This window comes from Brachyhypopomus gauderio, unplaced genomic scaffold, assembly GCF_052324685.1.
Source record: "Brachyhypopomus gauderio isolate BG-103 unplaced genomic scaffold, BGAUD_0.2 sc750, whole genome shotgun sequence".
Taxonomy (NCBI): domain Eukaryota; kingdom Metazoa; phylum Chordata; class Actinopteri; order Gymnotiformes; family Hypopomidae; genus Brachyhypopomus; species Brachyhypopomus gauderio.
Window position 1 is genome coordinate 19,904 of NW_027507570.1, and position 12,714 is coordinate 32,617.

Sequence of the window (12,714 nt, forward strand, 5' to 3'; positions counted from 1 at the left end):
GCGGGGTGGGTCGTGCCAATAAGGCGGGGTGGGTCGTGCCAATAAGACGGGGTGGGTCGTGCCCATGGGGCGGGGTGGGTCGTGCCCATGGGGCGGGGTGGGTCGTGCCAATAAGACGGGGTGGGTCGTGCCCATGGGGCGGGGTGGGTCGTGCCCATGGGGCGGGGTGGGTCGTGCCCATGGGGCGGGGTGGGCCGTGCCCATGGGGCGGGGTGGGCCGTGCCCATGGGGCGGGGTGGGCCGTGCCCATGGGGCGGGGTGGGCCGTGCCAATAAGACGGGGTGGGCCGTGCCAATGAGACGGGGTGGGCCGTGCCAATGAGACGGGGTGGGCCGTGCCCATGGGGCGGGGTGGGCCGTGCCCATGGGGCGGGGTGGGCCGTGCCCATGGGGCGGGGTGGGCCGTGCCCATGGGGCGGGGTGGGCCGTGCCAATAAGACGGGGTGGGCCGTGCCAATAAGACGGGGTGGGCCGTGCCAATAAGACGGGATGGGTCATGTCAGGAGCGTGGAGGGGCCGACACGGACACGAAGCGCTCTGCGGTACAGACGTCGGGCAGGCAGGCCTGTTGGTCATGCAGATGAGGTAATGGAGTGAGTGAAGCTCAGACAGCCCACCGCAGATCTGATAACGTTATCAGATAACCAAACAATGAGGGAGAAAAGCACAGGCAGAGTCTGGAAGGGTGTGTGTGTGTGTGTGTGTGCGTGCGTTATAGCTATGGACCAGAACCAAATGAGATCACAGGTTTGGTTAAAGGTGTTAAAATTAGCGGGTAAGATCCATTGTGCAGCGTCCCACAAATGTATCAGTCATCCGTGTTGCTTTGAAGCCGAGAATGAAACCTAAATCCATTTTCACTTTTGAATGTATGGTGAAGAAGTGGCACGTCACATAGGTTAACTAATGAGGCACGAAGCACACTGGCTAATGCACAAGACGTCACGTAGTGTCGCGGTCCGCAGTGCTGCATGCGCAGGCTCAGAGCAGACGGAGAGCAGAGTATGTGTGTGTGTGCAACCAGGCTCACGAGGTTGCATCAGAGCCGAGAAGAAAGACGGCACAGCCTGTCCATACGGCTGGTTTATGAGGAAGAGGCCACGGTGTGTCCATAAGGCTGTTTTATGTGTTGGGGAATGTTTGGTTATGGGTATATGAAGGCCTGGGAATGAGTGTGCTGACGTGGATACAAACCTAAGACGTACTGGTTAAAGTGTGTGTGTGTGTGTGTGTGTGTGTGTGTGTGTGTGTGAGGGCTGTTGCTGCTGATTTGCTGCTCAGCTGAACCCATTAATACGGCACAGGGCTGGTGGCCTGTGGAGAGAAGCTCCACCCGCGTTCTCCACTTTGCTTTTCTCCTATTCCTCCACCCCCTCCACCCCACCACCTCCACCCAAGTCTCATCTGCCTCACGCTCATCTCCCATTTCCTTTCCTGACACACGTGACACACATTCCTGGAGGCGACGGTGCAGGCTACTGGAGGAAGAGGAGGAGGAGGAGGGCGTTATCGGCTCTGCCAAGAGACGCCCCTGCTGCACACGGCTGTTGTGACCATTTAAGATGGAGCACCAGCAGCAGAGACGGCCTCCACCCACCACGCACGCGCACCCTACGAGAGGGCAACATGCGTGGAGGGAAACTCAACAAACGTACCGTCGGGTTCTTAATGTGGCGACGACTTCATGGTGCGAAGCTCAAGTTTTTCGGTAAAGTTTTGATCCATTATATGGATTTCTGACACGTATTTGTCTCCAGGCCAGTTTGTGTGAGGTGGTGTACACACACACACACACACACACACACACACACACACACACACACACACACACACACACACACACCTCTGAGACTGCTGTGCTGTCAGTAGAACTAAATACTGACCTCTCTTCCTCTGGTAGGTTCATAAAGGGCCACAGAGGCACACAGACAGATGCACTATGTGCACTATGCCTGTACACATCTCATCTGTGATTGTGAGCAAGGAAAGTGCAATGGCTTCCTTGGGGGACATATCCAGCAATGCATAATGGGTATTGTATTTTAATAATGATCACTTCCCTCACAGTCTAGACAGGTCAATAAGCTTCATTTCAAAGCAGTTCTTTTACAGCGAATATAATCAAATAATCCTTATAGTCCATTTGAAAATGTGATTAAGTCTTTGGGAGGCATGTTTGGTGCCATTAGCAATACAATCATGTTCCAAGGCTAACAATTAAATACTGGCCAGAACAATCTCGTTCTCAGAAAATCTAGCTGAAAATGGGGAAATGTAGAAATGCAAATTAACTATCCTCATTTTTGAAAAGGAGAAGACTCTACTAAAACAGTAAAACGCAACCTCCATGTGCAGATGGATGGCGCGCACACACACACACACCTCGGCAGGGGCAGGGGGCTCGTCGGGTCGTCTGGGGTCCGGTTCGGGCCCGCGCAGCGTCTGCAGGAACAGGGCCGCCTTCCTCTTGCGCTCCGCCTGAAGCTGTTTCTCCTTGGACTCTTTGGACGCCTGAGCGAGTTTCTCCCGCGCGGCGGCCGCCAGACGATCCTCCAGCTTCTGCTTGGCTGGGGGGGGGGAGAAGAAGACATGGGGGGGTCACACACAAAGATCTCAGCAGCTCACGTAGCTGCTGCTGCTGTTCTTGAGGACTGTGAGGAGGATTTCCAGAGCGCTGACATAGGTTCACCTTGTTTTGTCTACATCCAGTTACTAACGAAGCTGAGCGGATTTAGAGACGACACCGTTCAAAACGCGCAAATCTCCCCTCCAAAACCCAGAAGAGGCCGACATGAAGGATACAGCAATGAGAAGCAATAGTACAGCACATTTACAATGTTAAACAGACCACATTTCTCTTTATGGACGGGGAAAAGCCTCTAACAGGATTTGGTGAAATGGAAGCCCAACCACTGTAGGAGCTGCACTCAGACTGGCAACATGATTGTGCTACGTGTTACTGGTATTGTGTGTTACTGGTATTGTGTGTTACTGGTATTTCAACGCCTCTGTTCTTGCAGATTTTAAAAACAACAGCCACAGGCCGCTATCAAGACTGACAAAATGAAAACTCAAATATTATATGCATACAGACAATACAGACGTGTAGCCCAAAGACCCACAGTGTTTCCCGTTTGACGATCACAACTAAAATTCCCCAAATTCCCATTTCCCAATGTTAATATGCCCCTATTACCCCCAAGGCTCTTGATTACCCCCACGCCTCTCTACTGAATACTCTCTGCACTGATGATGAATGCCTTAAGGTTGCTGCCTTTCTCAGCAGCAAGGGAACTGCAGCTAACGGTTCGGTCTGTCTTCCATTACGCAGCAATTAAAAAACCTCGGTGTTCGTCTTTTCAGCTATCGATGCAAAAATGCTTAGTGAAGTAATCTCCCTGAAACTCTTCAAGCTGCCCCCTTGACCCTGTACCCACTAACCTTTTAAGAACGTTTTTAGCTCATTATTGGATGATACCCTGGACATTATAATGGCATGAACTGTGCTCAGTTTCAAAGAAGCTATTGTCAAGCTACCATTTAAGAAAAAGGAGTCTTGACTCTTCAGTCTCCTGTGTAGTAAATATAGACCAACCCTCAATACCCCGTTTCTTGGCTAAATCACCAAGAAGCCAGTGTCCGTTCAGTTGAATGATGATCTCAGCTAAAATCAGTGTTAATTAAATTTCCCAATCTGGTTTTGGGGCCATGCACAGCACTGAGACAGCACTTCTCAAACTTTTAAATAAAGGGAGTTAATTGTGACTCTGGTAGCCTGCATTTAATTTCATTTTCTGCTGCCTTAGATACAGGTAACAACAATTAAAGTGACACGCGCCAGCACCGAGTTGGCATCTCTGGCACAGCGTGAAACTGATCCTGAAACAGTGGTTGTGATTACAATCATCAGAATGTTGCATTTGGTACTCGCACGCCTAAACACCACAAAGCACCCCGCCGTGTTCAGTCTGTGTTTATTCTGGGACCATATTAGGTACATCTGTAAAACAGCATTTTATTATTCTGACATTTTCTCCGCTGTGAGCAGTGGGAGGCTCACGTGACTATGTTCTTCCTAGCTGTGTTGTATCTAGGCCACGTCACCATACTGCAACGCTTCCCCGTCCAGCACAGCCAAGAGCTCCATTATTAATCTGCTCTCGGTTCAGAAGCTGCAACCCTCCCTCACACCAGAACAAGAGATCACATTACAACGACCCCCGAATCCCTCCGCCAGAAACCCTAGAACTTTCATAGATGATTTTATGATCCTTTTATTAGTCTTTAAACGGCTCCAAAACACACGTTTCCTTCCAGCTAAGCATTATTTTTGTTTAACATCCCAGAATCCCAGATAAAGAGGTGGCCGGCTGCCTTCAGTTATTATGGCCCAAAGCTCTGGACTTTACCTGAAAGTCTGAGATCAAATTGGCATTAGTGTGTAAAAAAAAAAAAAAAAAAAATACACTTCTAAGAAGGACGTTTTCAATACCGGCTTCAGTTAACCACTACTGTTCAGTCAACCTGACCTTATATTTTACTGTAAAGCCCCTTCTTGTTGTTTTTTCTGTTAATGTCCATTCTGAATTTGGTTAACTGCAATTTTTATTATACAATGTATGCATTTTAACCGGGAACATTCTGATTACTAATCCAGCACTTTAAAAGCAGACCAAGTTTCCTCCCTCACCTACTAGACTCAAGAGCATGGAGAGTAGTACCTGAAGTACAGTCACACCTGTACAGGTAGCACACTGTGCTAGTACAATACAGGAGCATCTGCTAACAGCCATCACGGCAGGTACAGGGCTCTGAGATAAAGGGCTTCAGGTGCACCAGTGGAGAAAGAGAGAGTGTTCCACTCTCTTTACTGATCTCATAACTCTCCTACATCATCAACTTTGAAGGAACAGTCTTATTACAGGCACATGCAACACCTTAATCCAGCTATAATCTAATTGGATTATCATCTTCACGTCGCCCTCGTCCTGTCTGCTCGATGGCAAAAGAACACAGACCGCGTCCTCCTGAATGAAAGCGCTTCACACGGCCCTCTGTGTGACCGCCACACGCCACAGATCAAACAGGACCTAACTCCCTCACTTAGAGAGACAGAGAGCAAGAGAAAGAGAGGGGGAGGAGGGATAAAAAATGAAAATAAACCAGAAGAGAGTTGAACGGGCATGTCCTGATCACAACTCTCTCTCCCTCCCCTTAAGGAAATATTCAGACGGCGTGCCCTGCAATGAAACGTCAAGCCTTGGGAGTGACGTGTGCCTACAGCTGAGCTGAGCGCTTTGCTGTGGGACACGACAGGGCACTTGTTTTAATGAGGGAGTGCACAGACAAGAAGCCAATATCGGAAAGCAATGATTCTTTAAGCATTACTGATTTCCTTAACAAGCTGGAGATCCAACGCAGCCAGTGATCTCACAGCTTCCCCACTGCCAAAAACTCTTAATAAGAGAGCACACATATACACTTAGCTAATTGGCGCTCATTCACTTCAATAAGAGCAAGAGGCTTATTCGAGATCAGCACTGGTATAAACTCTCAGAAGCAACGGCACTGTAATCTAATCTCTTTCTCTCACACGCAAACTTTTAATTTACTTTGTGAAAGACTATCCTAAATACCAGAGAACTCTTGAAAGCATCACAAAAAAGATTACACTGCTAATGCTCCAACCATTAAATCTCATTGGTACAAAAATTCATTTCACACAGGAAAAGACCTCTCAACTTAAGCAGCCAAGCAAACAAACAGAGAAATAACTAAAAGTTAATTATTTTAGCATACACACTAAACAATAAGTCTTTGTCTTGTTAACTGAATATCACTGCAACATTCATTCGTTTCTGCAAGACTGTCAAAACACTTTAATAAAAAAAGACTCCTCAGCAGATCGTATTTCTGAAACTTTTCAGATGCAGTTAATTCTGTCCAACTCCCTCCCTCCCTAGCTCCCATACTCCCTCCCTAGCTCCCATACTCCCTCCCTAGCTCCCATACTCCCTCCCTAGCTCCCATACTCCCTCCCTAGCTCCCATACTCCCTCCCTAGCTCCCTCCCATACTCCCTAGCTCCCTCCCATACTCCCTAGCTCCCTCCCATACTCCCTAGCTCCCTCTCATACTCCCTAGCTCCCTCTCATACTCCCTAGCTCCCATACTCCCTAGCTCCCTCCCATACTCCCTAGCTCCCTCCCATACTCCCTAGCTCCCTCCCATACTCCCTAGCTCCCTCCCATACTCCCTAGCTCCCTCCCATACTCCCTAGCTCCCATACTCCCTCCCTAGCTCCCATACTCCCTCCCTAGCTCCCATACTCCCTAGCTCCCTCCCATACTCCCTAGCTCCCATACTCCCTCCCTAGCTCCCATACTCCCTCCCTAGCTCCCATACTCCCTCCCTAGCTCCCATACTCCCTAGCTCCCTCCCATACTCCCTAGCTCCCTCCCATACTCCCTAGCTCCCATACTCCCTAGCTCCCTCTCATACTCCCTAGCTCCCATACTCCCTAGCTCCCTCCCTCCCATACTCCCTACCTCCCTCCCTCCTTCCTTCACTCCCTCCCTCCCTCCCTCCCTCCCTCCTTCAATTACTTCTCCTCCTTCCCTTACTCCCTACCTCCCTCCTTCCTTCCCTTACTCCCTCCCTGCTTCCTTCCCTTACTCCCTCCCTCCCTCCTTCAATTACTTCTCCTCCTTCCCTTACTCCCTACCTCCCTCCTTCCTTCCCTTACTCCCTCCCTGCTTCCTTCCCTTACTCCCTCCCTCCCTCCTTCAATTACTTCTCCTCCTTCCCTTACTCCCTCCCTGCTTCCTTCCCTTACTCCCTCCCTCCCTCCTTCAATTACTTCTTCTCCTTCCCTTACTCCCTACCTCCCTCCCATACTCCCTACCTCCCCATCCCCTCCCTCCCTCCCCGTCCCCTTACTCCCTACCTCCCCATAGGTCCGCTCATAAGCACAGATTCAGAGGGGAATAATAAATGGGGCTCCTATAGGGCGGTTTAATTTAAGCCCCACCCACCCCCCCTATCTCAAAGCCTTGGCCTTGGGCTAGTCAGCTGAGCTCATCTCTGGCACAGGTCCAGCGCTACTCTGTAAGAGTGGTGGTGCTTCACATTGGTGACATTGGGTGTCATTGTTCATTCCTGAACTACAATTTTTATCTTCTGGAAACGGATTGTGTCAATCCGGTCACCACACACTCGAAGAAATGGCAGTGTTGTAAGAGCGAGTGCTTCAACGCTTGCTCACCTACTGAAAATTGCTTGGGTAGCCAGTCTTAAAGCCTGGGAGGGCGTGGATGAGCGGCCCTTAGATGACTGTGGGGACGCTAGCAGAGGACAGACACGGACACTCAGTCGCTACTCAGCCAGACAAAACGCCACACAATCATGTCATGTGTCTGCACAGCAACACCATCTTTTCCTAAATGGGAACTGAAAGTAGATGCAGTGGTCTCAGTTTAGACACTGCTGGTCTAAAGGAGGCGTGGCCTTTGGGGAAGCTCCGCCTCATAGGAAGACAGTAGAGGGTGAAAAGCTGCCACCAAACTCCCTCCATTTTGTTTCAGTGTATTCAATACAAAAGCCAGCCATGCAAGTCCAAACGTCCTTAATGGTCCTGACGCCATAAGGCCGGGATCTAGATCACAGGTTGATCACGACTGCACAAGTGGGAGGGCTGTACTGCCAAGAGCGCGGTCAATATTCTCCTGACAGTGATGCACACACGCACACACGCACACACACACACACACACACACACACACACACACACACACACACACACACACACACACACACACACACACACACACACACACACACACACACACACACACACACACCTGTACGGAGTTGGATAGTGCAATGGTTAAGAAAACGCAGAACTGAAGGACAGAACGGTCACCGAGAACAGCGTAAGATGAACCACTAGGATAGTGGAAGGAAGGGTGTATCACACAATACCCACGATGCTGTGCAAAAGAGCGCCTGAACAAATCCACAACTTAGAAGCAGGACTCCAGACACTGGCAGACAACATGCTGGAGATGCACACATACTGTGAAGGACCATGTACAGGAACATATGCACATGAATATATCTGTGTTGGACCCCAAAAGTCCAACACAGAGGGAGAGGTGGAGTACGGAGAGGTGGAGAAGGCCAAGATCCCATGACACAGCCAGGCAGATAGTAGTGGACCAACCAGTCATTTAAGATGCAGAAAACTGCAGTGACATGGCAGTAAACAGCATTACAAATGAGGTAAACATCACAAGAAAAGAATATGGAGAGAAAAAACAAAAACAAAACAACAAATATACACAAGACAACAAAAACACAAACCCCCCCAGAGAAGCGGGAGTGGTGAAGTGTCCCGTAAGCGTGTTGCAGTTTGTCTTGTAGGTGTGTAAACCTCCGACGTGCCTGGTGTGCCCCCCTCCAGACTGCAGACATGTGCTAAACGGAGAAGCTCATAAAGAGGAGGGAGGCCGGATCTGAGCATTAGTAATCGCAGCATTACTGGGCCATCGATGAAGATTAGCTGGGCCAGAGGTCGATCAATAGCCCTGAAATACAAACGAGGTACATGTGACCAAGAACCGCACCACTGCTTTGGTTTGGTGACTTTACACCACCTCCACCTCCACCCGTAGCCCCACCGCGGCGCTCGCTTCATTACACTAATTAGCCCGGTGTTTGTGCTGCCTAACGGATCCCTGGTGACTGGGCCCCTCCTGTCGCCGTGGGGCTGATCCGGTCTAAACGGGTTGCGCCGGAACGTTCTGGAGTCCTGCAGCAAATCGCACACTCCGGTTATGGAGTTACAGATAAGAATGACCTTTAAAGCAACTTATTCATTATTGCCGACATGGCTGTGAAACGCAGGATGTGGTGTGCCGGCCATCAAAGTTGTAGCACCTGAGCTCTGAAGGGACGACGGGCCCCGAGTAAACAGAACAACGCCACGGGGGGGGGGAGGGGACCCGATCTCCAGCGAGAACATGCCGCTTTGACTGAAAGGCGTTCTTGTCTCAAGTGAACGGAGCAACAGATTCCCTCTTAATTACATCCTTTACATCACACGGCTCTTTCTTCTATAATTCTCTGCCCTGTCAGTCAGCGTCGCCTGATGACGAGCAGAACGGCCTCCCCACCAGACACGCACACGGTCAAAGAAGAGCCGGACGAAATTACCGAAACTACACACTTCACAAAACTCTGAGAGACTGATTTCTTTAGCTGATGTGATGATGATCGGTACTTCACAGATGAAATGTGCTTTAATTTACCGTGGAAGACGTGTACGGTTCATATTTCACCGTGTGACGGGACGCCGGCAGCAGTAAAAACAAGCGCTGCGACTAATTCAACACGATCCTGTCAGAGTCGTTCACAAAAGAATCACTCAATGTTTAACAACGACGTCTCCAGCCTTCCAGCTCACACTGTAGCGGGCAGCAGCGCGTCGAGGACAGAACCGGGCCTCTTCAGAACAGCTAGCAGGTCCTGATTTAAAACGTCCTGCTCATGAAAGACTGGGCGTAGGACGCTGGGCAATCCTGTGAATCAGATTTGAAACGGAGAGTTGTGTTGGGATGACACGGTCAGTACCTTGCTTGGCCTCGAGCTCCTCCAGAGAGAGTGTGGGCTTCTTTTCCTCAGGCTGCGGGGGAGGTGGAGGTTCCCTGAGCACCTCCAGACCCGCCCACGGCCGGCTCCACCCCTCCCTGACGCTCCGCCTCCAACTTGTCCTCGTCCGAATCGTCGTCCAGCCGCACGCGGGTTCTTCTCCAGAGGCACCATGTCGTTCTCTTTGGACTTGATCGCAAAGCAGATGGGTGCAAAGGACGCTGGGAAACAAACCGGGGGAGTACAGTGTCATTAGTAAATTTGTGTCATTTAGGTAAAGCCATTAACCTGCTCCCCGGGCAGATGTGGCTGGCACCGATGGCCATTAGCGCCAAAAACAGGGCCATTACAGTCAGGCCAATCTCTCGCCACAACGGTTATTAACAACGACGACGTCACAGTGTCTCTTCGCTGCACAAAAAAAAAAAACAGGACAACAGTGACTGATCAGGCACACAAACTTATTCTGTGGTGCTTCATTTGGAGAATTTAATTCTGGTGGTCAGACGAGTCTGATGGGCAGGTGGGTCATTATTTAGCCAAATTATACCACGAGTAATTCGCTGCCATGAGACCAGGTGGTGAGATGTAAATTAATAAAAAAGCAAAGGGGACACACAGAGTCTCTTTCCCCCCATTTAAAACGTCAGTCCTTTCAGTTCAGTCCCCTATGTCTCCTTTGCACTTCTTCAAGCCAGCCAATCAAAACGACCATGGCAGCATAACGTCTTGGTTGAGACTGTGCTCTCAGCGGGAAGAGGGACATTTGCCCACCGAGTCTGCTTTAAGAAAGTAAAACAGAATTTGCATTTGCGAAAACAACCCATGTGGTGTTTTGACAACCTAGCACCTAGCAACCTAGCACCTGATTTTTTCTCATGCAAGATTATTTGTGCTTCTGATGTTTTGTTAACTAGGTATTTTCAGAATGATTAGCTTACTATAAACTGCATGAACTAAACACCTGATGCTCAGTTTTCAACACAAACGCTTCAGGCAACATTAAAAAACCTCGCTTCATATGGGCTGTACAGTAGGACCAGCCAGGGACCTAATGAGGTCAAAAGCACACGCTTATCAGTTCTCCGTCACATAATGTAAATGTTTCACCGCACCCCCTCCTCAAAGAGAAGTCCATTCAAGAACCATCTAATAAGCAATTCATCTTATAGTGTGTATTAACGAAGCACCTCGCCCACACAGAGTAAGACTCTCACGAGCACACACCCACACACCCCGGAGAAACCTTGGCAGGATGGCTGAGGGCCGTGTCCTGACCTCACCTCACCTTTAATAAGTTTGCCCTCGTTAGCAGCATCTTTGTCCAAGGAGCAGTTAGTAGCAGCGCCTCCGTCTCCGTGGTAGACCAGGGAGTCCTGAAAGAGCAGGACAACGGGACAGTCAACACACTGGCGTGACAGATGCACAATACACTGTACAATGGAGTCCTGTGTGTTTACTCTAAATGGTGCTCCAAGTGGCTTTCTGTGCTGCATCTGGGTGAGCGTGTGTGTGTGTGTGTGTGTGAGCGCGAGAGAGAGAGAGAGAGAGAGAGAGAGAGAGAGAGAGAGAGAGAGGGAGAGAGAGAGAGATTGACCAAGACCTTGAGGGAACAAGAATTTAACAGTCACAAAGGCGAGGGAGAAAACATGGAGGACTTTATAGCACTGCAGTAAAGTGAGAGACCTTGAACAGTGCTGGTTACAGTCATGGCTCTGGTGCCAGGGAAACGCCACCGGGCACTCCACAATGCCCCGTGCGTGGAGCGTGGCAGCGTGGAGCGTTCTCACCCGGGGCGGAGGGCGGCGTTCTCGCTGGGCGGCTCTCAGCCTGCCGTTTACTGACCACACGTCTGCAGACTGACCGCTAGTGCCCACACGGCACAAGCCAATAAACACACACTGCTGTTCCACACACTGAATCTGGTCTCATTTCTCCTAAGTCTTCCAGGCACTGATATGATGTCTCCCACGGCAAAAGGAAACACAGCATAACCCCGCAGGCCCAGAATGGAAGTGAAAACAAACGTTAATGCTAGTGATTAATTACATTTATTTCCACTGCACGGAGGGAAAGAGAGAGGGAGATGTGAATGTATGTGTGTGTAGGAGGGTGACAAAGGAGGAGAGGACAGCAGAGAACGAGTGAGGTGAGAGTGAAGAAGTGAAGGTAAATGTACGCCACTAATAGAGCTCTCTCAATATTTTACAGCTCCATTAGGGAAGTGGTCTGAATATTCAGCTCTCAGCTCCCCTCCTGGAGAGGTCACAAGGCCATTAGCCTAAACCTCCGTCCTCAAGATGATTGAGAGAGCAGGCGTACGAGATTAGATCTGTGACTGGCCACGAGAGAGAGAGAGAGAGAGAGAGAGAGAGAGAGAGAGAGAGAGAGAGAGAGAGAGAGAGAGAGAGGGATGAGGGGAGGGAGAGAGAGGGAGAGAGAGAGAGAGAGAGAGAGAGAGAGAGAGAGAGAGGAGAGGGATGAGGGAGGGAGAGAGAGGGAGAGAGAGAGAGAGAGAGAGAGAGAGAGAGGAGAGAGAGAGAAAGCCAATACATGTTCCTTAAAGGGGGCTGTCTGTTTTTTTTATGTTCTGAAAGCTCTTCAGAGCTACTCATTGTTTGGTTCGGGCTTTTTATTCTGGCCCGTATGGCCAAGTGTTTTCATTAATGTTTTAAATCACTCCGGTACTCTGGAGGATACTCTGGGTGTTCAACCCTCATCCTACATTAGCACATTAATATCAAATGCATCCTACTAGCAGAGGTTGCTCCCTATCGTGGGGGCGGAGAGCTCTACAACTTGCAGCCCACGCCGTTAACTCGTATGTGCTCATGCAGGCACCACTGCCGGTCTTCACGGAGAAGAAACTCGAGGAAAGCCAACAGGAGGAGGTGCAGAACACCGCTGTTTCCAGGCGGACCACAACAGAAAACCCAACCAGGGCATCAGACGCTCTGTAAAACCCAAACGGAGCATCGGAAGCTTTTCTGTAAGACAATGGCACACAGCCACAACACGTACGGCCTCTCGCACACGCACGTGCCGCACTAATCCGGATAAAAACGCGG

General features: G+C 50.0%; 1 protein-coding gene across 1 annotated transcript in view; it reads right to left on the reverse strand.

Annotated features, from left to right (window-relative positions):
* LOC143507800 (uncharacterized) overlaps positions 1-11,142 on the reverse strand; it is a 29,680-nt gene extending 18,538 nt beyond the window's left edge. Inside the window, exons 1-3 of the mRNA XM_076996607.1 lie at positions 10,935-11,142; positions 9,629-9,867; positions 2,382-2,566 (exon numbers count right to left, since the gene is read on the reverse strand). Coding sequence (XP_076852722.1) covers positions 2,382-2,566; positions 9,629-9,867; positions 10,935-11,142 — 632 coding nt within the window. The remainder of the gene's footprint in view (positions 1-2,381; positions 2,567-9,628; positions 9,868-10,934) is intronic.
* Positions 11,143-12,714: the final 1,572 nt, after the last annotated feature.